The sequence below is a fragment of the Arabidopsis thaliana genome, chromosome 2, assembly GCF_000001735.4.
Source record: "Arabidopsis thaliana chromosome 2, partial sequence".
Taxonomy (NCBI): Eukaryota; Viridiplantae; Streptophyta; class Magnoliopsida; order Brassicales; family Brassicaceae; genus Arabidopsis; species Arabidopsis thaliana.
In genome coordinates, this window is record NC_003071.7 from 12,273,076 (window position 1) to 12,299,825 (window position 26,750).

At 31.3% G+C, this 26,750-nt stretch overlaps 4 protein-coding genes and 1 long non-coding RNA gene across 6 annotated transcripts; 1 reads left to right on the top strand and 4 right to left on the bottom strand.

Moving 5' to 3' along the window:
• Nucleotides 1–132: 132 nt before the first annotated feature.
• On the bottom strand, nt 133–370 carry AT2G08285. The gene has a single exon (NR_140312.1). It is a non-coding gene; the product is annotated as an other RNA (long non-coding RNA).
• A 1,022-nt stretch (nt 371–1,392) lies between these two features.
• KCS12 (3-ketoacyl-CoA synthase 12) lies at nt 1,393–4,342 on the bottom strand. 2 transcript variants are annotated; one of them, NM_001336183.1, is made up of 2 exons: nt 2,597–4,170; nt 1,393–1,685 (listed from the first exon to the last, which is right to left on the bottom strand). In NM_001336183.1, the coding sequence occupies exon 1, from the start codon at nt 4,072–4,074 to the stop codon at nt 2,644–2,646; it is 1,431 nt and encodes a 476-aa protein (NP_001318305.1). In that variant the 5' UTR covers nt 4,075–4,170; the 3' UTR covers nt 1,393–1,685; nt 2,597–2,643. The 2 variants fall into 2 exon arrangements, with proteins under 2 accessions (NP_001318305.1, NP_180431.1); NM_128424.3 differs by lacking the exon at nt 1,393–1,685 and having other exon boundaries at nt 2,181–4,342.
• Nucleotides 4,343–11,205: 6,863 nt separating this feature from the next.
• Nucleotides 11,206–13,767, bottom strand: EXO70H5 (exocyst subunit exo70 family protein H5). Its single transcript, NM_128425.3, has 2 exons — nt 12,504–13,767; nt 11,206–12,300 (listed from the first exon to the last, which is right to left on the bottom strand). Exons 1-2 carry the CDS (start codon nt 13,568–13,570, stop codon nt 11,550–11,552), a joined length of 1,818 nt encoding a protein of 605 aa, NP_180432.2. The 5' UTR covers nt 13,571–13,767; the 3' UTR covers nt 11,206–11,549.
• A 2,309-nt stretch (nt 13,768–16,076) lies between these two features.
• Nucleotides 16,077–18,017, bottom strand: EXO70H8 (exocyst subunit exo70 family protein H8). The gene has a single exon (NM_128426.3). The coding sequence runs from the start codon at nt 17,904–17,906 to the stop codon at nt 16,185–16,187; it is 1,722 nt and encodes a 573-aa protein (NP_180433.1). The 5' UTR covers nt 17,907–18,017; the 3' UTR covers nt 16,077–16,184.
• Nucleotides 18,018–22,179: 4,162 nt separating this feature from the next.
• On the top strand, nt 22,180–24,170 carry AT2G28660 (Chloroplast-targeted copper chaperone protein). Its single transcript, NM_128427.3, has 3 exons — nt 22,180–22,892; nt 23,290–23,365; nt 23,697–24,170. The coding sequence occupies exons 1-3, from the start codon at nt 22,344–22,346 to the stop codon at nt 23,867–23,869; spliced, it is 798 nt and encodes a 265-aa protein (NP_180434.2). The 5' UTR covers nt 22,180–22,343; the 3' UTR covers nt 23,870–24,170.
• The last annotated feature ends 2,580 nt before the right edge of the window (nt 24,171–26,750 follow it).

The window sequence follows — 26,750 nt, forward strand, 5'->3', positions numbered from 1 at the left end:
ATGTGGCCTGAAACTCTTTGTTTCACATGCTTTTACCTTTTTTTAATAAACAATATACATTTACTATGATGTACTTCTCTCATTCTCCTCATCCCGCCAAACACTTTTATACAAACACAACGCGACGGCGGCAGTAAAACTCGGTGGCATCGGCTCGTAGTTGTATCTCCCTTCCCCTCACTCAACATATCTCTCTGCCTCTCTCTTGTCTTGTCTTTGCTAGGGTTCTTCAGTGACACACACGCACGTAGTAAAGAGGAGAAGAGGAGCGTGTATGCTTTTGATGAGAATTAGGCCCAAATTAAGCCCAAATAGATTTGGGTCGTTACATCCATATCATGGTAACAATCTTGGTTCACATCACACACACTTCACATTAAATAACGTTGCATTAAGGAAATATGAATTCAGAAAAAGATCTTTAACTCAAAATTGAATGAATCCAGAAAAAGAAATAATTTCAGAGTCAAATTAAATTTGGAAAATTACGATATCAGGTAGTAAATTTATGGTTTATTAACACGAACGTCTTTGTTTGGAGTTATTCAACCAAAGAGAAATAGAATCATGTTGTGTTCGGTACACAATGATACAAATCCCAATTTTTTTTTGACAAATAGTTTTTAAGAAGATCCAACGACACCTCATAGTGCCACATGTGAAATCGAAATGAGAGTTGAGAAATAAATGTTCATCTGTTTTTGAGTGGCAAATTAATAAGAAAGTTAGTTTCTTTCGATTTTGGACCGCTCTCTTTCTACTGTCTCTTACCTGTCCCTATTTATTACCATTTTAGTTTTTTCCTAATTATTATTTTTTCAAAATATTCTATTAACAATTTTTACTAACACGAACTTCGACCACTCTACTAATTTAATTTCCGTGTTTTCATCCGAAAAACATGGGTTTTCATTTCTCGTTTTAAACAATGGCGTTTGTTTTACCATTCAAATTAATGTGTTTTAAATGCAAACTATGGTTATCAACGAGTAATCCAAAAAAAGAACAACTATGTAGAAGCATCTATTATATTGTTGTAAGAAAAAATGGAATTATATTTAGTGAGTTATAGAGAATATAGATTCATAAAGTAAGTGGCAGAACCATACTGTAAGTCTGTAACCAAATTTAGTATCTAACCAGAAATATATCAATACGTACGGTCAATTGATTTTAAAAACGATAATAGTTTTTCAACGGTAAAAAGTAATGGTAAAAGTTGATGAAGTTGTATAAAAATAGTGATACAAAAATATATAAGTCAATATATACTTCTATTGTTCTGTTTACTTTTTTTGCTTTGTGATTGATACCATTAAACTTACTAATCAAATTCATTATCATATTTCTTTTTAGTTAGCCCATAAACGATGATAAACATAAATTGTGAATGCTTTATTAGCTAAACCTAAATTGAGTAACGTTATTGAAACCTTGTAACAATGGCACTCAAGAAAAGGATATTTCGATACATTTGACTCATCAAAAATAAACAGATTAGAACCAATTTTGATTTGAGAAGATGCTTTCTCATAATCTAGTGAACGATAATAACGTCTCCAACTAGGTCTTCTCCGTATGAAAGTGATGGCATAAAAAACCATGAACAGTCTGACATAATGATGTATAGTTATACGCATTTATTAGGTTTTCCGATTGCTAAACACGTTTTAACTAATTCGATCCTGAAAAATGTATTGAGGGATTAGTAAACTTAAACAAAAAAAAAATTGTCGTCATGCAGGAGTATTACTATATTGTATTAGGGTATACTTTTTATTAAGCGTACCTAATCAAATACTAATACTAATACAATTAGTCGAGGACGTGGCAATATTAATATGACGATTTTGTCATTTTCTGTGGAGACAAATGGGGCCCAAAATCAGGTAATGAAATCAAATGCCCATTGAATGTTTGCCTACCAAACAGACTTTTTTTTTCCTGTGTTGTAACTCGTTTTCTTAAAAAACCTTTATGTTGGCATGAATTGCTCTGAGGATAGAAAATAGCAAAAACAAATAATGTTGCATGTCAATGTAAATATGATTTTATAACTACGAAACGTAGATTAAGACATGTTCAGAATCTGAACATTATAATTCAGCAGTCCACTGCAGACTCTTTATTTATCAACTTTTCACACTCAATGAGATTTATAGTCTTGACTCTTGAATATTTTCCTTAATTTCCTTCTTGTATAGTTTTTTTTTTAAGTTACAGAAAAATAGAATGAATATGTACAGTGGCAAGCTTGAGTTAATGCGAAACAAGTACAACATAGAGTGAAAAATGAACATTACAAAAAATATAAAATTGATACAACATTTAACAAGAAAAAAAGAAGGCAGCATTCCAATATGATGGCAAATTAGTAAATTCTCATCGTATTGGAAGTGCATGTCCCTTAAAACCCTTATTTCAAAGTATGTAATTAACAAATTATAACACCCAAAAAAAATCATATTAAAAAAAAAACTAATTAAAGTTTCTTTTACATTCATATCTCCTTTCCAATCCATTTAAACAAAAAAACGTAAAAATTTTAACTAAAGGCAAAAAAGAAGAAATTAAGAAAGAGAGAATATTGTATCACCTTGTGTTGTTTTTGCGTTTGCGTTTGCGTTTTTGTGCGTAAACGTTTTACATGAAAGCGTCAGGGACCTTGAAAGTGTCAGGATCTTCATCTTGAATCCAGCCAAACTTCTCCAAATAAGGATTCAGAATCGATTTTGGTGGATAATCATCAATGCAATGATTCCACACATTTCCTTTTGATTCACCACCAGTAAGATCTCTCACAACTTCCCAAACGCAGCTATTACACTTAAAACCAGCTCCAAAGCTTATCATAAAAACTCTATCTCCTCTCTTCAATCTCTTCTTGGCCTCCATGTAAGCCAACACATACCACAAACTACTCGCCGAAGTATTGCCAAACCGGTGAAGAGTCATCCTCGCAGGTTCAATATCATACTCGTTTAAATCCAAGCTATGTCCAATCCCATCAATCACAGCTTTTCCTCCGGTATGTATGCAAAAATGTTCGATCCCGGTCTTGAAGTTGATTCCTGCCTTTAATGGAGTCCCCGGTGGGAGATTCGTGGAGCCCTTGCTAGGGTTTTGACGAATCTTGATTTTCTTGATAAGAAGCTTTAACATGAACCTTATAAGCTCGGTTACGGGAAGAATCTTGGGTGTTATAACCTTGAGGTTTTCTACAAAAGCACGAGTAGCGGCTTTTGGTAGATTCTTCCCCAAGTAAAACCCGACACGGCCTTGTTCATCTTCGGCTTGGATGCAACAATTATAAGACTCCTCTCTAGCTCCATGGTGAGTCCGTACCATACACTTGAGTTTAAACATTGCTTTCTTTCTCAAGCTACGTTTGTTAGTCAAGAGAATAGCACATCCACCGGACCGGAACAAACAGTTGGCTAAGATCATTGAACGGTTGTTTCCGCTATACCAATTAGGGCTCAAAGACTCGGAGGTGGCAACAAGAGCTAACTTGTTTGCGTAGCTCTTAAAAATGTTCTTGACAATGTCTACGGAGATTAGACTTGCGCTGCATCCCATCCCGGTCAAGTTGAAGACTTTGACGTCGTCTCTCATCTTGTAATGGTTAATGATTCTTGAAGCTAAAGATGGCGTTGAAGAGAGCATGGAGACGTTGACTACGAGGATGTCTATGTCTTTAGGAGATATTTGATTTCTCTCCAGGAGTTTTCCGATGCTGTCCACGTAGAACTCTTCCATCTCGGAGATCCCATCTTGTAACGAAGGACGCTCTTCTCGACCTTCAAAGACAAGTCTTGGAGCGTAGGTTTGTTCTCCAATCCCTGAGCTTACTATGGCTTTGAGAAGGAACTTGTATTCGGTTAAACCAAGGTTTTGGTTTCGATAAATGATCTCTCCACTGAATTGAGTGCTCACCATTCGATCGTCGGTTGGTTTATGACATTGGTAGTCTAAAATGTAGCAATCTTTGTCTTGCTTTGAGTCTATGAGTTTCCAGATCTTGAAAAAGAGGTAAGAGAGGAGAAGAGAGAAAAAGAGAAAGAGAAGATCCATAGTTATTTTTTTTTTCTTCTTTGTTTTGGTATTTTTTGTTTGTTTGTTTGTTTGTTTTGGGGTTTAAGAAGAGATGATGAAGTGAGTAAGATGCATGGAAATGAAGTGGAGATTGTAAAGGGGATTATATAAGAGAATATATGAGAATGGATGAGGAAACGCCAGCTCTGAATTTCCCAGTGGGTTCTACATAACCATTGAGTTTTAATAGTATTTTTGAAGAAAGGGAATTTTAATAAATTTTCGTTGACGGTAAGATATAACAAGTTTAAGGTGATTTTTTCTACTTAGGAGATAAGTGGGGACATGTTGATGTGGAAGAAGACTTCACATGTTCTATCATTAAAACATAAGAGAAACTTCCTTACAAATAAGTCCACCATTTAACATTTACCATTTACCAAATCCTTTTTCAAAAAAAAGAAAGTCCACCATTTACCATTATGTATTTCTTTCATATTTAATAGCACTCTTGATTTTTTGTCCTCTACAACTCTTTTACATTTGAAAGCTGAACCAAAGTTTATATGCATATGAAGAAAAGAGAGTCTCTCTCTCCTTTATATTATACGTTTTTAAACTCTCATTTCGTAACATAAAATTAGGCATCAATCCGTTTGTTGATATCCATTGAATTCTTCGATTATATATACGAACCACTAAACTTTTCAAGAATTGTTAATTATAAATAATACGGATATTCGAAAGAATTTATAGAAAAAAAGAGATATGAAAGAGTCTATGGGTGGATACTAAAAGATATTCTCTAGACCACATTTCTTTTGATGTTTGATCTAATATTTAACTTTAATATTCATAGTTTTGAGTGATAAAAGAATGTGAGTTGGATAAGAATGTGAACTTAGGAAGAAGAGAGTGAAGAGGAGACAAATAAAAACACACACAAAAGTGATAGTGTGAAGTTGTCTTAAGCCATCTCAACTTCCACCAACCGAATTTGGCTTAAGTAAGTAATTACGTATCAATCTTAAATTACAAAAACCACTCAACACTTTAGCTCACATATTCTGCGTGCGTCTCTCTTAGTACTTCCCCATCTTCTCTTCTGTCTATTGCCTTAAACACTTAGTTTTCCTTTTAATCTTTCTCTCTCTCTCTCTCTCTCTTTCTCTACCTTATTTCTATTAAATTCATCAACAAAGTTAGGTGTGTGTGCATGTGTATAGATATTTATGTGTATTTTTATATGCCTCCGAAAACATGAGTTACTATTTCTGTATATTATAATTTCAATAAACTTCTTTCTATAACTAGGAATCTTGAGACTATTTCCGCCGTGTTAATTGCAGTGGCCAATTTAATACGGATTCAAATCTACTTTGATATGATGTTTTACACTTTTTAATTACTAATTTACTGATCGTTTTATTGTCACTAGGTATTATAATTGATATATTGAATATCTATAGTTGCATGTTGATATGCTCGTAACAGTTTTGATTGAGGGCTACATTTTTGTGTTATAATTTCGTTTGGTTAGAGGATATAGAAGGGCTTTCTATTTATGTATATCATGTTTGAATAGATATATATGTTACACCAAATATTAAAAGGCTATGTTTTGAACACCTATCATAACCTGTCATTAGTCATTCAAATTTAATATGTGAATGAAGTAGAGTAAGGAAAATATAATATCACATGGCTTGCTTGGAAATTAAATCTCGTTGCATAGTATGTCTTAACAAAAAAATGGTTAGACAGGGATTTCTAAAATTATTAGCTTGCTTCCAAACTAAATATTATTTAAATAAAATACTACGAAAAATATCCAGCTTGATCACATTAATTACAAAACGAACAAGTTGTAGTATTACAACAAATAATTATTAGACTTATTTTGTTTTAAAATTTAATTGTATTTTTCAACCATTTGTAAATTTATTACTCAAGTCAATATTACACTAGACATACAATGTTCTCAAGTCTCAAACCTTTTATGCGAACGTTTTATAAAAAAACTTTTGGTGTCTATCTAGGTGCGTGTACTCAGCAATTTATAAGTCCCATGCATGCCTTTATTAGTTTCATTGACGCCATGTTTTCACATATTAATTAAAATAGTAAGTATTTAAACTAAGTGAACCAAAATAATTTTCTACAGTTTTAACATATATTAAATACTTAGGAAGAAGAAAAAATATAGTGATTCTATATTTATCGGTTTCTAGACCGTTTCATCGCCAATTTTCTTGTTATCCGAAGTTCAGTGAAAATGGTCATTATGGAAGTAGCCGTACAGAGATATGATGAATTTAGATTTCATCATTTGTTTGGATTTCATTCGAAGCATTATGTTATTTTTCTTTTCTCACGGAATGTCACTACTCATACCTGGAAATTTAGTTATTCACATACCTGGAAATTTTGATGAAAGTTATAATTTCGATTTAGAGTTATCAATAAAAGTGAAGCTTTTCAGAGTTATGATTAACTGGAATATTGATCTTTCATTTCAATGAATAATTCCAGTTTTGATCAAGTGATTAATGCGCTTCTTAAATTTCGATTAGCAAAGAAAATAAAAGCTGAATAGACTTAAGCTATATTGACCCAAGTCTAGATCGTGCTTTAATACCCGTGAATCTTAAAAGATTGGTTAACTATGGATTTATATGAGCTTTGATCGTTAGTTAAATATTTTTACCTATGATCGTTTCGTAATTCGTATATACTTTTTTTTTGTAATTCTAATCTTTATGCATGATTACTTGTTTGATGTTTGTCACTTAGCTTGAAACTCGTTTGTCCTAGCATCTTTAGTATGGAACAAAATTGGTCCTCAAAGATTCGACTCGTCCGTACTATCATTTGTACACGGTTTTTTGTGGTGGCTCTGGGCCTATATGGCACTCGCCTTTAGTAGAGCAATAGTTTTAGCTAGGCCACACAACAAATTTAAGTTCAAGGGCCACATTTAGAATATTAATCGTAGCTTAGTGTTTTGTAGTTTTGTAGATTAAAAGTTTTTGAATTCCCAGTCACTGGTTTTTTTTTTTTTTTTTTTTTTTTTTTTTTTTTTTTTTGTCAAACAATTCCCAGTCACTGGTTATATTACATTATCACTTATTCGATTTGGTCTAGTAAAAAATTCTTGAGTCTCTTCGATCATTTCTTAATCGAAAAAACTTATGCAAAGACAGCATATTTTTTAAACCTTGTGTTGCCTTTTTTTGTCACCATTATTCTCTTTGTCATATAAGTTTGTAACACTTTTATTTGTCTTTACAATTCGCCAATGAATCATTCGATATTACAAGAGTTTGGAATATTAGTTTTTTACAATCGTGGAAGTTATTTGGTACATCGAAGATAAACATTACTTTTGGAGAGTGGTTTAGTTCTGTCCTATCTTGTTAACATGTAAATCATCTTTATCTAGAAAAAAAACCTATTAATCAATTTTGTTTTACATTTTCATTTACACTTTTCAAACTTTTTTTCTAAATTTTTTAAAAGTCGTCAGTTCTTTTCTGACTTTTATACATTATGGTTTGGATAAGATGATATTTAGATTATTGAAAATTTGGTTGTTTGATAGATAACGACGAACTATCTTAAATGCAGTCAACTAGGCTGCTTGAAATCCTAATTTAAACAAATTTTGTAATTAGAAGTCTTCTACTGAAGTGAGGTTTATTTTGACTTCCGTGATAGATCGGACTCGGAGACTGAGATTATAAATGAGGAGACGACATTAATAGTCAAGCAGAAAGACTTCGTCCAATTTTCTTTTCATTAATTGTTTGATTCAAAAAGATGTCTTCGCCGTTATAGTTCCAATAGATAAACATTCATAGTACTATATTACTAGTGCGTACAATAAATAGTGACAAAGATTGATAACAACTCACTAATGTCTAATACTACACTCTACAATGTATCTGCTTGGTCAACGTTTATCACACTTAATTGTAAAAAGTCTTCTTCTTATTATGTAAAAATAGTAAGTATATAATTATAGGGAAACTAACTAGACTAGCACTTAAATGTCCTCTTCTTATTATATAAAAATTAACTAGACCAGCACTTATAATAAGATATCTAAAATGTTTTAACTTTTAATATTTTTCTTAACCAAAAAAGAGAATTGTCAAATAAAATACTCATGTTTTTACCTTAATTTTTTGCAAAATATTTTCAGCAAGTTCAAAGGAAATTGACAACAAAAAAATACTCCATCTGTTTCATATTAGTTGTAATTTAAGGTTTTTACACACATATTAAAAAATTATAAACATTTCATTTAATCTACCTCTTTTATATAAAAACATCATTTATTAAAACCAATTCAACCAATAAAAAAATATATGATTACATATAATTGGTTAGAAACTATTAAATATATTTATTATTTGCATAGAAAGTTAAAAACAACACTTATTTTGGAAAAAAAAAATGCTTAAACTACAATTATATAGAAACAGAGGGAGTATTTTTAAATTATACAAATAACATTATGATTTAATCTAATTTTTTGATCTAAAACATATCAAACAATAATTCTAATAGTTTTTAAAAAACAAATTCTAATAGTTATATGTATTAAGGGGGAACAATTAATTGAATTTTTGAGTGCAAACTGCACTGTGCAATAAAGAAATATGGATGATTTTTTATGATATCATTGGTATATATTCTAAAATTGACTTGAAAACGTTGCAAGTTCAACTCTTTTTCTCATTTTGGATGCGTAATCATATATATTTATACAAATCTTTAATTGTAGAAAATCTTAAATATTGCAAATTTTACATGCTTTCTCATTTTGGATACTTAATCATAGATAATAATTATAGGAGTTGTTAATTTTAAACAATTTTAAAGATTGTTACGATATATATTATCGTATTTAAATACCATAGTTGTATATACCATCGTATTCGAGAATAACTATTCTGAAAGCTAAATGATAAAATATCATCTTACGTTTATAAACACAAAAATAATATATTAAATTGCCATTCTTTTGGGCGTTTCTGGTTATGACATCGTCAAGTTAATTGGCCATAATTTAACTATAAGTTGTTTGTACACATGCACGTGGGAAGCTTTACTAAGTCTACTCACTTGTTTAGTTTTGTTCATTTAATTCGTCCATAGTCCATAATGAGTCAATTTGATTTTTCCCTTTCGTAAAAATCTCAGTATATGATTATATATAGCAATCAATAAATGAATACAGTCGTAGTAGAGAATTCCTATCTGTATTTTTCTAAACATAACAATTTCAAAATTTTCCAATAATGGTCGAACATCCTCCATGTGGTCACATTTTATAGATTAGACATGAAATGTGTATATAACATGTAAAATTATTCATATATACAGAAAAAGCTAGACATTATGTTTGGCTCAGGGAATACTGTAGGAATGTCATTAATGTTTATTTTTGATAGAAGAGATTTAATCTAGAAGATGAAAAAATGGTTTATATGAATTTAACTATTTTCAACTACGCAGAAGTATTTGTTACTTTTTAAAGATCTTTTTCTTATATGTTAAGGTAAATTATTCTATGATTGCTAAATTTGGAAGATTACAAAAATTTGAGACAACGATCATGAACTTTATATCCAGTTTAATTATTCAAAACGAAAATACTATATCTAGGTTAAATTATTATACACAGAAAAACTGGAAAATAAATTCTGTCAAAACATTTTAATCCTAATTTGTTTTTATGGGTTTAACAATCCTGAAGTTTATTAAAATTAAAATATTCTTTTCCACAACGCTAACAACACCTAAAATAGATTATTTATAAAATAGAGAAGTAGTAAAAACACTTGGTGATTTTATAAAATTTCCCGAATTGAAATATATAATATTTTTCCGAATTTTATTTTTCTTCTTGGCAATGTAAAAACTTGTATGGAATTAAAATTTCAGCTTTTAGTGTGGATGGGGGTAAGTCGGCTTTAATTTTATTATTATTTAGAATATATATTTTTTTATAAACAAAATTCAACTTGCGTTATGTAAACTAGCACAATGTTGTAAGCTTTTACATAGTTTTTTTTTCATTTTGATTCCATTCAAGTTTTTTTTTTTTTTTTTTCAGTTTTGGGGAAAATGTATCCAAATTAGAACACATTTTAGTTACAGTCAGTGAAATATCTATAAAAGAAAAAAAAAATAATATTCAATCTTAAACTTACAAAAAATAAGACCTTAAGTGTAAGTAGACTATATATATAGTTATTATTTTAAAACCATAATTTAGTATATTGTTGTAATAAGATTTTGACACCAAATTTGCTAGTCTTGACTTTTCATATGAATTAAAGTTGACAAATATATTATCAATTATGTAGTTCACGGAAAGACATGGTCTCATAGACTAATCAAACATTTGTTACTTAAATTTATTCTGGTAGTAGATACGTAATTTAGTACCTACGTTTGTCTTAATCTGTTCTGGTAGCAGGTGCGTTGTTCATTCACTTTCGATACTAGTTGTATTAACGATAAGAATTCAATTTTCAAATGCACTATTTGTATCCAATGGTTGATATACAAGTCAACGCAACTAATTACATGCAAATTTTTATTATATGTTTTTGTTAAAGTACTATACTAAAAGTCTTATAAAAGTAAAAGCTCCCAAAAAAACTTTTTAATTACCATAATTATTCGGTGAATTATATGACACCATCAGTATTTGGTAAATAATTTTGTGACAATACTATAATAATATCCTATATCTGAATAAAAAGCTCCCAAAACATCTTTCATTTATGAGATTGCCATTGGTCACCTAATCATTTAATATTTAAAAGGCACAACTTGTTTTTTTTTTAATGTATCACAAAGATTTTTTGAACTCAATTTTTTGCTCTATCATCTTTTTTTTTTTTTTTTTTCGTTTCCCCCTCTCTCTCGTATGATAACCAAGTTAATGAGTATTTTAGTCTAAAAAAGAGCAGATATTATACAAAGGAAAATTTAATTTATACTTTATACAAAGATAAAAGAAAGAAAAAAAATCATCTTTAACTAAATTTTCTAATAACAAATCATTCAGCTGTCCTAAACTAAATACTATCATCTTTTGAAGGTTATGGCCATTTTTCCATACGTTTGACAAGCTTCCTTAACCATTCAGATTTGTTTATAAACTTTATTTACTTTCTAATAGGATCCGTTCGAAACTTTGAGGTAATCTTTGTTAATTAATTGATACAAAATAAATTTTACATCATTGTTATCCTATATAAATCGTCACACAGCCACAAATTTATTAGGCTTATCATAAATGACATCTTCTAAACTGGGCTGCTTCGTTTTGTGGGCTATACAAATATTGGATCACATTCATACTAAAACACTCTCACTTGCTAACCAATCACAGGCTTCACCGGTCAACACGTGTCCGACAATGATCGATCCAACGATCATTATTTCATCAAAAGATCCTCAAAGTATATATTTACGTACATGCCACTCCAACTTCAACGTCCTGATTCTGAATCTTTAAGTGAACGTCCCGAGTCCGATTGTTTAAGCGAAGGAACGATAATACAAGATCGTCCCGTACCTAAGAAAAGGTCAGAGAGGTAATTATCCAAATCTTCAGGGGCAAATTTGACTTCCTCCCAATTTTCAACGTGGTACTTTTCATAAAACGTCGTCGTAACAGTTGTTAACTTCTCCGTCACGGAATCTTTTAAATCGTCTCTAAGTTTCGAATCCGGTACGACCCACTCACTCTGTTTCTGAAACGCTTCCTCAAACCCTTCGTTGAACCGCATCAACCGCTCTTTCGCCACGTGTTCTTCGAGCATTTCTTCGTTGGAATCGAAAAGTGACGTTATCACTTCTCCCCAAGCAATTTTCTCGTATTTTTCGAGGTACTGAGTAACTTTCCCTTCGTGATTCGTTACCCATTCGTCGCCAAGCACGACTCTCATATTCGATGTACGTACCTTGGAGATCACGTAATGCAGATTGTTGGCTAGGAAGAGGTATGAAAGAGCCATGTCGTTGTACATTCGAGATTTCGTGTCGATTTTACAGAGCAAGACGAGGATTAGCCATGCAATTCTTGTGGTTACAGTAGAAGAAGATCCGGTTTCTCCTTCGTTGTTGTCTTCGTCATTGTTCCCAAAGTAATCTTCCGGTAATGGCAACGTCGATTCGGTGAGAACTCCAGCGAGACATTCGTGGTAATCCGCGAGAAAAACGATGAAATTCATTACGTACCTGTTATGATTATGGTAAATTATATATATTAGGGATATTGTTACAAATCGAAAGTTGAGTAGGGTCTTAAGTGGTATATATAAGATATAAGACTCTCTATTCATTGCCAATTAGTTTTGAGTTGGAAGTCCACAGTTTAATACAATAAACTTAAACGTTACACAAATTAGAGGATTTCACCCTTTTAGATTATTTTCAAGTACCTTGTGAGCTGATGAACACTGCCTCCACGGATTGGGGTTTTCGAAGATTCTTTCGTAATCGAAGCTTCGAATTCAGCCACCATTGAATTAATCTCTTCACCGAGATTGTTGAGAGAATCAGCAGCTTGTAGTCGAACCGCAGTAGTCGAATCATAACTAAAAATCTCTTCGATTTGAGGCATAAGCTGCGATATCGTTTGGTAAATGTCGAGAGTAAGGAAGATTTTCTCGACGGTTTTCTTACATCGAGCTACACTCACGGGGAAGATAAAGAGTGTTAAAGCACTATCTAACGTGATCTCCGTGAAACAAGACTCCGCGACAGAGACTGAAGGCGAGAAAACGTGATCGCTAAGGATTCTTTCTCCCTCGAACAAGTTTGTGATTAGGACTTTCGTAGCTTCTAACCATTTCTTGATGTTCTTCTCCATACTATCCCAATCCAATTTTTGAATCTTGCCAAAACTTAGATTCTCAAACCCTAAGTTACTCAACGCTTTAACCATGATTGATCCTCTAATCTTCTTGTAAATCTTGATACATTCGTTTTCGTAACCCGAAGATATCATACAATCAGCGATCATTTTCAAATCCGTCATAACATCAGCTTCTTCAGATTTTGGAACTTGGGAATAAATAGACACTTTGTTTCTTGCATTGAAAGATGGGGAAGATCGAACGGATACGGATTCCGGATCAAGATTCCGTCGATTCGATTTTAAAATCCGGTAAAACTCTTTTTCCAACTGTTTCATAGCGATTGTCACAAGATTATGCGCTCTAGTAAGCTTTGGTGATTCAGGATTCACCAAGACCACTCCTTGAATTGCGTATTGTAAGCTGTTGATAACTTCGACGAATCTTCGTCCTTCTACGCGATTATCGGTGGAGAAAATCGAGGAGAGGGAGCAAGAAGATGAACTAGAGAGATCTGGAGAAATCCATTTACGTGTGAGAGTTTCAGCTGCTTCAATACTATCCATTAGAAGAGACTCAGAGAAGCTTTGGCATGGACGTGGTTTTATCCTTCTTCCTAGAGTTAAAGACGGTTTAAATAGTAGCATCATTTTGTTTTTGTTTTGTGTTGTTGTGTTTTAGTTTTCTTAGTTTTGTAAATTATGATAGAACGTGAAGAAAAGATGTTTAAAGTTTGATTTTTGTTTTGTTTTGGAGGTTCAAAGGAAGTATGTTTTGATTTTTGATTTGACTATTTTTATGTTTGAGGTCTTTGATTCGAGTTCCTTAAAGCATGTGGTTATCCTCCATTTGCTTTATAAAAAATTTAAAAAGTGGATTTGATTTTATTGTAGTCTAACAATTTTAGATTTTCTACTTATAAAAAAGACGAAAATCAATGGATTTGGATACGTCAGTCTATTTACGAGACTTGAGAGTGATGTCTAAATGTAGAATGTAAAAATAGAGTTAATCTTACAATTACTTAAGAAAAAAGGAGAAACGTTATATATGAAAATCTTAATTTCTTATTTATTTCGACATAGTATATCTTTAAACAATCTAGATTTAGAGAATCTAATTGTAAGAGTATCAAGTTTGGAAAAACTATACTTTGGGGTCCGAGGCTTCAAAAATACCAACAGACAATTTGAATTTTAGTTTTGTTTTGTTCTGAAAATTAAATATATATATCTAATTCAATATGGTAGTGTATGCTTGTTGTGTTGGATACTTTTAAATTTCATATGATTATATCTATATATTTATTGAAATTGATACTCTTTAAACTAGTTCCATTGTAATCAATTTCATAATCAAACTCAATATTGATACTCATTAAAACAATTTCATTATGGAGTTTGATACTCTATTTAAAATCAAGATTCATAACAAGATCAATAATTCAATAGAAGTATATTAATTATAAAAATAACGAGAACAATAATTCACGGAAGCCATAATATATAATTAATTAGTAAAAACTAAAACAAATCACGCACATAAGAAGAGAAAAAACTTTTAGCAAAAAAAGAAGAGAAACAATTTAGCTCTCCCCAACTCATGGTAACGATTATGTGTTAAGACACGATCCTCTGTTTTGGGAGTCTAAATTTTCGATGATCTATAGATGTTTAAATAAAGTTTACTAGCATTTCATTAATAAATAACTAATCTATAGAGAATGTAATAATTAAGTTGAGTTACAAAGACATATAGAATGTAGCAAGTTACATTGTGGACTATATACTTTGAGCCCTTTTTGTTCTTGGTCTCAGACAAAAAAAGTATACAACACAAATCAAAATAATGATAACCACAATTGCTACGATGATTCCGACACAGATTTCAACATCCACTGATCCTACTTTCTTGCTCTTATGTTTCTTCTTCCAACCTGAAATTTTTTGAAGTTTTTTTTAATATCAAATTTAGTATATACTAAAAGCTTAAGAGAATCTCTTATCAACGTAAATTAAACCAAAGCAATTTTCTTTAGTTAAGAGAACCTTTTTTACTTTTGCTTGATGATCTCTTAGAAACTACAGTATTCGTAACCACTTTTGAGCCATCAAGTAGAGCTTGAGGATTTGGAGTTCTTACTTCAGCTTCAACAACGGTCATAGGCGATCCATGATCACTCGTAGCCATAACATAAGATTCATCTTCATGTCTAAACAAAAAGAAAAGAATACAATATGTATGTATTTAGTTGCAACCAAAATGAAACAAGTGAAATATAGGAGTATGAGGTGTTCTTACTTCGAGACATCATATATTGTTGAAAGAGAATATCCGGAAGTTAAATAGAGAGAGACGAATACGAGGAAGGCCATGAGAGGAAACCTGAAAGCCATTTGTGTTTAATTTGCAAATGTGGAAAATATACAAACAAATACTTTGCCATATATAGTCGCTAAAAATTGCCTACGCATGGGATTGAGATTAATATAAATGAAATATATATTTGTGAACCCAAAAAAAATGCTAACTATATTTTGAGCTGCTTTTAAGATTCGAAAATTTGTGTCTAATTTCATGCTACATGTATATTTAGTGTTTATAGTATCTTGAAAATAAATGTTAAGATATATATTATGTAGATTTCTGAATTGATTGAATTCATCTTTCTTACATAGATTATCGTTATAATACACTAAATATTTTTGAATAGACGTAAGTCTTTAGTCTTTACTTATCATGTTAATACAATGGCTAATCTCAGTCTACAAGATGACTATTGAGGAAGACAAGCCGTGAGAGTTAAGAAATTAATTCATTCGACCTAGAAATGCAAAAGTGTCTTCGTACAAGAGCCAACTCTTAACCAGTAAACTGGTTTATTGACTCTAATTGGATTTAACCGAAATCAAACTTAACAAAATGGACAATGTTCAACCTGAAAGGCCAAAGTTTCTAATTCGTATATTTGGACAATGTATCGAATTGTGATAGTGATAAATAAATTGACCAGTGTCCTCTAAGTTTCTAATTCGTATGTATTTTATCACTAATTTTTTTTTTCCTAAAACAGAAGTATGTAGTAAGTTTAAACTTTAGTTTCCTTTTGTTCCTTTACAATCACAAAACTATTCATAAAGACTAATAAAAATACCATAGCTTCCAAAATAATTACATCAATATATTTACTTTCTATTTTTGGGACAAGATATCAAATACCAATATTATTTACTTATCAATATAAATTAAATCATCACAAACGTGTTAAACAGAAGAACCCGAAGAATGAACTGACGAACCACTCCCTGATCCACCAGACCCAAAATACAAATCCGAAAGATAATTCCCAATATCCTCAGGGTCAAATCCGACATTCTCCAATAACCTGACCCGGTTCCTTTCACAAAACCCGGAATATCTCGGTATAATCATCATCCCAACAGACCGTTTAATCTCATCTCTCAATTTCGAATCCGGTACAATCCAACCGGTTTGTCTCTTATACGCTTCCTCAAACCCATCACTAAACCGCTTAATCCCTTCCTCCGCAGTCATCGTCACATCATCAGAAAGTGACGTCATCATCTCTCCCCAAACAATCTCCTCAAACTTCGCCACATACTTCTTCACCTTCGCTTCATGCTTCTTAACCCAATCCTCACTCAAAACCGTCTTCAAATTCGAAGATCGGACTTTAACAACAACGTAATTAACGTTATTAATCAAAAACAGATACGAGAGAGCTACGTCGTTATAGAGACGAGACTTGGCGTCGATTTTACAGAGTAAGAACAAAATCAACCTCGAGATTCGTGATTTCACCGGTGACGAATCTCCGGAGTCTTTTTCTTCTTCCGGTGAAGGTAACGACGGTTTCGAGATGATATCGGAGAGTGTATCACTGTAATCAGCGAGGAAGACGATGAAATTCATTACATACCTTGTCAATTGATGAATTCCACCACCGGAGATTAACGATTTCGATGATTCTTTCGAAATCGAAGATTCGAACTCGTCGATCATCGAAACCACACCTTCTCTGAGATTCACTAATGTTAAATCGACTTGTGATCTAACGGTGGAGGTTGAATCAGAGCTAAAGAGTTCGTTGATCTTAGGTAATAGATCAACGATCGTTTGATAAACATCGAGAGTGAGGAAGATCTTCTCCGGAGATTTTCGACATTTCGCCATTTTTTCCGGGAAAGTGAACAAAGCTAAAGCGGTTTGTGATGTGATTTCTGCAAATGCAGATTCACGAATTGTTGATGATGATGAAGAGAAGACATGATCGGAGAGGATTTGTTCACCGGAAAACAGAGTATTCACTGCTCTTGTTGTTGTTCTTAACCATTTACGTATCTTCTTCTCCATAACTTCCCATTCAAGTTTCTGAATCTGCGAAAACGTTAAATTCTCGAATCCGAGTTGGTTTAACGCTTCGTTAATGATCGATTTACGGATTCTTTTGTAGATTTTAAAGCATTCTTTGCTGTAGCCAGATGATATCATACAATCCGCGATCATCTTTAGATCATCCATGGTGTTGGAATCGGAATCGGAGTCGGAATCGGAAGCTTTTGAAGAACGGATAGAGACGGATTCGGGGTCGAGATAACGTCGGTTCGATTTGAGAATGCGGTAAAACTCTTTGGAGAGATGAGTCATTGAGATACGCATTAGATTCTCTGCTTTAACGAGTTTCATTGACGTTGGATTCACTGAGATTAGTCTTATCATACCGGAGTGTAAGGTGGTAACAGCGTCGATGAATCGTTTCGCTTCTTCGCGGTTTTCGGTTGAAAATAGCGATGAGATGAAGCAGAAGGAAGAAGAGTGGACGTGTTCTGGTGAAATCCATCGATGGATGATGGATTCAGCGTCTTCGATAGTGTGTTCCATTAGAGACTCTGAGAAGCTTTGGTGTGAATGTTGTTTTAGCTTAGAAGAAGAAGAAGAAGTTGTTGATAAAGTGAAGAGTACCATTTTTGTGTTTGGTGATTTTTTTATGTGTACATGATGATTTTGTATGGAAACAGTATTTATAGTGGTTATGCTCTGTTTTTATGATATGATTCTTTATAGAATAACAAAAACGTGTGACAATGACATGTTTCGCGTTTACATATACTTTTTAAACTCATCAATTAATGTAGTATTGATGTAGTAATAGTGTTGTGCCCATGCAATGGAATAGATAGAAGAATTGGACAAAAGTGAATTTGTTGAATAGTATTTATTGCGTTTGTTAAACCTATTTTATATAGGTGTTAGACGAGACGAGTTTTAGGACTAGACCTCATCTACTATATGAAGAATAAATAGATAGTCTCAAAACAACAACGAAATATTGTTAATCATACTAATAAGATCAAATGGTGTATATAATATATTGAACCACTACTTGGTTTCCTACATGTTTGGGTCACAAGAAAGTGTTACTTACTACTCCAAATTCATTCAAAATTTTAGATTATTTTTAAAAAATTATCAGACTTTGCTCTTGAAGATTGTAGTAGATTGGTTGTTGGGGAAAAACAAACCATCTCGAGAAATGTATATGTCGTGTACATAGTTGTTTTACATTAAATGGTATAGAACCCAATAACAAGTTATTTTGAATGCCTTTTAGATTAGAAAATCGATCAATAAAATGTTACTGGATACCTACATATCATGACCTAACTGATTAATACATAAAAGAACAAGAGCTATCTCCAACAATAATCATCACAATTCTTTTTTTATTTTGGAAATGTAAACCGACCATAGCATTTACATTAATTACGTTATACTAGGTTTTTTATGTAGACAAATCACACGGACGGTGGTATAACATAATTTCTTGTTACATACTTTGTTGTTTCCGTTTACACATATCTGCAGAGGACATTTAAAACTAATTATTTGTAAATTTATATGTAAAGACTGTAAAGTCAAAGTACCAATTCTTGCATACGAATTTTTTGTCGAGCAAAAATACTAAGTTCTCTAATATCCAAACTATTTTCGAGTATTTAATCAAATTCTTTAATACATGTATGCAGTATTATTTTATATAGAAATTATACATTCGATGGCTTAATTTTGAAGGAAGTTGTTGATTTTCAACATATTAGAGTAAGTTCACGGAAAACGAATCCATTTGGTGAGTTATTTGACTCATTTCCCATGCAAACGAGGGAAAAGGCCAATATTATTTTACTTCAAATATGTGATTAAACAAATGAAACTAAGACCATTCGTGTATTTATTTGGTCATATCTTGTTGAAAAATATATATACTTACGTTTCTTCTAAAGTCACCTAAACCATGACACTAGACGCGTCGATGACTAAGTTTGATTGAAATGCAAAAAGCTTGTTTGTTTAAGTAATTCCAAACCTTGCCTGAATAAACAACATTAATTACTTGATGATACTATAATACCTTGTATAATTGTGTTTTTTTTTTCTCACAATTGGAGCAGTTTCTATTTCTGCTAAAAAGAAAATCAATTACAATTATGTATCACACGTCCACATCTATGGACTAACAATTTACTGTAATACGACTGATTTCTCGTAGGATGTCATTTTTCCCATTAATTTCCAATATTGAAATTTGATTATCATTTACTAATTACAGCTACTGGACAAAAAGTACACTACTGGTTTAAAATACCGCGTTAATTAAATTACTTCACGTAATCGTATATTAATGGTTACAAATTAAAATGTCAATGTAATGAATCAACATTTCTTTGTCTCTTTCTTCATTTATATCCTTACACTTTGAAAAACCACACCGAACGTATCACATTTTGTTTTATCCTCAATTAGAACAAAATCGTATTTTTCTACCTTCTCCCAAAATGGTCTAGTAAGACTAAGACCTGTCTTGTAAGAATTATGAAAAGCTATGAAGTTTTAAATAAGTTTTCTGAGACTATCAAACTCTTAATTATAACCATCACTGAAAGGAAAACGTAAAAATATAAAACCATTATTACTTACTTGTTTTAGTGTATTTATAATTTAATGTCTTTAGATTGGCTACAACAACTAATCTGAGTTTGAAAACTTTTACTCTATCAAAACTACGATTTTCTGAATGTTTAAGCCGTCTTAATTCACATAGATACCATAATCAAATTGGCTTATTTTTGTCAATTTTTTTTTTTGCTATTTGGTATATCATTACCAAAAACGCACAGTTGCATTTGTCAAATCGTCAGGCTTAAGTTAAGATCAAACAAAAGTAATATAGACAAAATCATAAATGTCACATCCACAATGACAAACAAAAATATTGTGAGACGCATTACCATAAAGATGTTATTATAAACTAGGATACAAAGGAGAAAATAGAGGCGGGAAAAACAAAAGAACTGACTATAAAATAAAACAAAGAAAAATCACATTTGTAGTGGGATGCCTTTCCATTAGGAAAACGACTCTCCGACGAGGCAACTTTACTTTCATTTCTACTTTGTTAGTTAAGCTTTTCCACTAAATCATTAATGAAGGAATCAATATGTAATCAACTAATCAAATAACAAACAATAGTCTCTAGGAACTATGACGCAGCGGATATTAAAATGGAGATTTATATTATATTGTTGTTATTGTTATAATAATCACATATATTGTCTTTCTTACTAAAACTACGTTCTCAAGAGTGACTCTTCAACATTTTTTTAAATGTGAACAATGGTTAGTGTTAATTACACGGACTTGCTTTCGCTTTATTGGCCGTCCATAAATCTGCTTTTGAGGAATGGGTTTTTCTTTAATTAGTTATCAATTCCTTGCTTTGAGGATTCTACTTACTAAATTTAATATTATATGATTTCTATTTACAAGATGTTTTTGTCAAAAGAATGAAAATTAAACAAATTACACATTATATACACATATATAGATATGATGATTCTAATCCAAACATTATTTCTCTATATAATTAATTTCAACATTTTAAAGATTGATTTGTTCAATTTCCTGTAAAAGTTTATACTAATGAAATGATTAGTTTTGTTAATTGTGATTAGGATGATTACTTATCTTTTATTATTACCTTATTTTCTAGATGCTCTAATATAGATCACACTTATTCGTTCGATTAACCTACTCAAGAGTATAACACTCATGGATCATGTAAAAAATAATTTATTCATTGTAATTTGGTCTAGTATTCATCACAATAATTTATTCATTTTGTATTTGATTCAAGATAGGTCCATGCATATTTACAACGAAAAGAAGAATGGTAAGAACTCCATTGGTTTACTCGTATTCTGTGTTTGACTTTGATATATATATATATATATATTCTTAAAGGCGGCTATTTAGAAATCTCGAATAATAGCTTTTCTCTAGTTTCTAATTTCTACGTTCTGTTAAAAGTTTATATTCATGATTAGAAACTGATGGCCCATTGGGTTGATATTAATCTACAAAGAAGGCTCGTAAATTTGGCCCATTAGTATATTGTTTAAAACGAGTCAGGAGGGACTGAGAGTCCACCCAAATTCCAGAACCTGTTTTGAACATTTATTAAGTCAGTAATTATATTTTGGTTATGAGATTAGTGGCTAGGTTCGAAGTTAGTAAGTTAGTGATAGTAATCATTGTAGGAAAAGTTGAATCCAAGCTTTTTCAACAAAAGATTGTCCCCACCTTGAGACACTAGTACCTAGTGGGTATATACGAATTCGATGTACAATACCATTCTTTTTCTTCTTCTTTCTTTTTCCATTATATATTTATTTTGATTAATATTGATCAGACTGCTTACTGCATATGCATGTGTTGATTAGTCACCTTTATTAAAAGTATTTGATTTTTGACTTAGGCTCACTAACCCTAGGGATTGCTCTTCTTATTTAATTTTTTTGCATGTTCTCATTTGAAGAGAGCAAAAATCGACAAAGAAGAGAATATTTTTTGTTAAAACTCTGAATCTGATTATAATGAAAAATTTTAACGACAAAAAATGGACGTAGTTTTTACACTATGCATCACTTTTTCTTGTAAACCCTCCATTATTTTAAACTTTTTAATTATATCATTTGGTATAGTAACTTTGTTGGGTTTCTTTTTCTTATTTAATATAATACATCAAATTTTGGGACAATAAAAAATCAAATAAAGTAAAATAGCAATTTAGAAGGTGCAGATTCAAGATCGATCCAAGAAATGCTTTTCACACACTCCTTCTCATGAGATAGGACCCATTCTATAATAATAATATCTACTTTACCTTAACAAAACAATTTTAAAATAAATGATTCGTTACCTTCCTCTTTAAAACTCGTATTAGTAGCAATTAGTCGCATAATCACACGACCAACTTTCCCTTAAAATCAACAGACAGAAAGTGAGTGTTATAGACTTATAGTGAGAAAGAGATAAAGATAGAAAGAAAAGAGAGAAAAAGAGAGAATGAGATTTAGTGATATTTTCTGCTCTTCTCCGGCATCAACCGCCGTACGACATAGTACACTTCACCACGACGGAAATGTTACCGGAGGTCGCAGATCTTTCCAAAGCCACCTCCGGAGCCAAAACCCTAGTAAGAAGAAGGATAAAACTGTCCCTTGCTTCTCTTCCGAGATGCCTTTAATCCCTATTCCTCGTCACTTGAGCTGTAGAAACTCCTTTGAATCTCCAAGCGGGTTTCGTCCGAAAATCGCTTCGGCTCGCGGTAGCGATGTTCAAATCCGCCGGAAAAGCTCTGCTGACGTAAGTGACTTGAGGAGATCAAGGAGTTCTCTGCTAAGCTCATCGTCCAGGTATCTTTTAAAAGATCATAAGTCTTTGAAAGGTGATGATAAGGACCTCTGGTTATCATCGGATCGTTCTAAAGATTTGATTCTTTACCGTGACCGCAACGTAACTTCTTCAGCCTCATCATCTTCTTCGTCTTCTTCATCATCTTTCTCTTCTTCTGTGACCAATGTTTCATCGCCGGCTCCATCCACTGATGACCAGGTTTGATTATTCTTCTTTAACCAAAGTATTTATTGTGTTTTCTTAACAACATGCATTATTCCATAGAGTTTGAGACTAAAGATGATAGAAAGACAATTCACTAGTAGAAACCATTATATCTTATTGGTTCCAAGGTAATTATGGTTTAAATTGCATTTTACGATTTGATTTGATCAAGTAATTTTTTTTTTCTCACATGATATACATCTTTCGTATAGTGGATATGTGGTACCTATTTAATTGTATATATCTGAAAATAATACAAACATACATAAATATAACAAATGGTTTCTTTTTTCGTTGTTATTCAATTATAAGTTATTTTTGCCGAATAAAATAAAATTATCTGTTATTTCATTCTACCTATATTTATTTAATTAATTATTGTTTTTGGCAGGTTGTTGTTTTGAGGGTATCAATCCATTGCAAGGGATGTGAAGGAAAGGTTAGAAAGCATATCTCCAAAATGGAAGGTACTAAGAATATCTTCTAAATTCATTCTACAGAATTAAGTATCTTATTCATGTACCTAACCTTAACATTTAATATACAATTCAAATGAAACATTCAGCGAATAGACGACCATATGTTAAATATTGTCTAATTTTATCAAAGGAAAAATATTTAGAAAACGCATATATATTGGTTAGGAGCCTAATTTGAAGTTTAGTGTTTTGACTTTTCCAGATTATCGGATGCCCTCTAAGCAACAACTTTTTCCTTATTAAATGAAGAATATCGAATGACTAATTTGAGGATAAAGTATAATTGTTAATGAAATTTACGACTTTGTTTATGGGACAGGGGTGACGTCATACACTATTGATTTAGCGACAAAGAAGGTGACGGTGGTCGGAAAGATAACACCCGTCGGACTAGTAGAAAGCATCTCAAAGGTCAAATTCGCTCAGCTTTGGCCTTCCTCTTCTTCTCCTCCATTTCCTCACATTCCTAATTATTCACTCCTCAAATCTTAATCTGTTTTCTTGTTATTAGTTCAAAGGCTATGGTCATTAGACATATGTCATGTTGTGATTCGTATCAATGCGACATTAATGTGGTGTAGTTTAACATACATATACACACATGTTTGTAGCAGGTGGTTTTGTTTTTCTCTTTCCGACAACTAAATTTCATATAACATACATAACTGCACTTTTGTGATATAGTTTTTCAAATCAATTCTTTTAAATTTTTAGGCATGTACCATCATATTTTTAAAATTTGGAAGTGTTACAGCAAAAATTACAAGATATACTTTATTTGTAGTCCTAGATCATAACCTGCAAAAAAATTTCAACTTTTCAGTTGAATCCCTCCATTTATTTAGTTTTTGCGAGAGCTTTTCGTCAAAATAATCATTCATATGATATTAAATATCAGGATAAGATTTTAGTGTTTAGTAAAAATAAAAGCGTTAAGGATTACCAGAGGCGCGCTTATGAGAATGCACTTTATTATAAAAGTTACAAGACAGAACATACGAGTTAATAGTACAATTTTCAACGGATTCTTATCGCAACGTCTTTTCTCCCTTTTCTTCTTTTTCTTTTTATAATAATTTATAGTTTTCTACCATACCTAGATTTTTTCCGGGTTCTTCTATAAACAATTGCATATATTCTTCTACAGATTAATCTGTAGCATTCCTTGGATTTTTTGTATGGAATGAGATTTTTGAATAAATGACCATTTCCTTATCTTTCTTATTATATATTTCTTTTTTTCTTGAATTTGAAAGTGGAATGGTCTCTTTATACAACATGTGTTATATGGCACATAATTTTTACCTAAGTTTCATTGTCCATCATTCATTTTTACAAAATCAGTGAAGTGAATTACAAAATAAGCAAAGCGTGATCTGCACATGAACCGAGTCTTTCATGCAAAAATCAGTTAGAACTCATCTGATAGTGCTAACAATTAAGAAAATATTAATCCAATTATAAAAATGATTAATATAGACCGATATTGATTAAAGAATCTTTGTTTTTAATTTCTATTCCGGTGATATTTTTGTAAAAATATTTTTGTAGAGTTGAAAATACATTTAAAGAATATTATGCTTCTGTTTGACAAAAAAAATAATATTTTGCTTCTATATAAAAAGGAAATTATACATTTTGAATGTCATGTTTGTGGGTGGTTGTTTTGATAGTAAAAAATATATATTGTTCTATGGATAATAGTTTAATAATAATACACTTTAATCCATAATTTTATACAAAATGATGTTTTGTGGCGCTTATTTTGTATATTTGTCTCAGTTTCAATTAATGTGATTTTGTTTTACATCATTTATATAAGTAACTCTAAAAGGGATTCTACAAATATTTTTCATCAATTGAAATAAATATTTGCATCGATTATAGTAACTGACCTTAATATCCATCGATTGAAAAAATGATACAATTGTATCATAAAAGTAATTGAGTACAATTGATGTAACACACACTTTTTCAATTGATTAATCGTTTTGTTTTCTTCTTTAAATAAATTAGTTGTAATTGTATATATTGTAATATTGAATATTTTGAAGTCATTTTTTAAAAATGTACTCAAATAATACTAGTCGATATTTAAACATATATATAGACAGTGCCTTGCATATGTGTGTGGGGATCGGAGAAAATGAGGAAAAAGGATGTTTAACATGAGGACCATTGAATTGTCCGGCGTGCTATGTTGATATTTTATAATTTCATAAACAGTGAAAAGTAAAACACTTAAATACAATTTTTTTGATCAAAGTTATCGTTTCTTTTAGTGTCGTAGGGACATGTGCTTCTTTCAATCATATTCACGGTGGGTCAAATTTGGTTCTGATGTTCTCTAAACTTAACGACATTATATGAAATGACATGTCTTAGTTAGTCATAGAGCTTGCTTAGTGATACTTCAAACGTGACATTTTTGTGGTCGATTAAAGCTAACTTTTATGATATTGCTATAGGGCATGGGATTAATTGGTCACATATGATGAGTTTATAATCAGTGCAATATTAAATTTAAGACCAACGTAATAATACAGAAACCTTGATAACAAATTACTCCAATTTGCAAACCTAAGGATATTTAGTATTTCGTGTCAGTGAATTTTATTTTTTCTGACATAATAATTAAGAAGTGTCATTGATAGTAAGAAGGAGCTAAATTTGGATTTTCATTAGTTTATTTTTGTCTTTGTTTCTGGAATACTTTACACTAAAAACTATTTGGGCGGCCGGAAAGATACAAAAGCCCAAAGTTATGAGAAATTAATATATTATACGATTTTCTGGATATATTTGGTAGGCTGATTTTTCAACACATAAAAAATCTTAAAGATAAAGCATAGGAAACCAAGTCGGATGAAACTTGTATACTAAATTCATTATTTTTTTGGTTAACTAGTAAGTTCATATTTATATCAATACTTTTTTAGATAAGTAAATTTTTTTTTTGGGTTAAAGTTTAGATAAGTTAATTTAATAAAACAGTAAACATAATTAACATAGATGGACATACCTTTGGAAATATTAATTTATATTTTTGTATACTAGTAATGTGTTTATTGGCATACTAGTTTTGGTTCTTATTGGCCATTGGTCGAAGACTTTAAAACCTGCAGATAATTAAAACTTAAAGCTATCCGGATTCAAGATCTTGCTCCAAGTATTCCTATTTGTATATACGTTTTTGCATTAAAAAAAAAAATAGTAATGCTAATAATAATAATTCAAATTATACAAATGCATAGCAAAAACATTAAGTCTAAATATATTATGTTGGTGTTAAATATTTGTCACATATTATATTTTCAACCTAAAATGAGATGAATTAATGATGAATTAGTAACTACATAACTCGTTAACAATA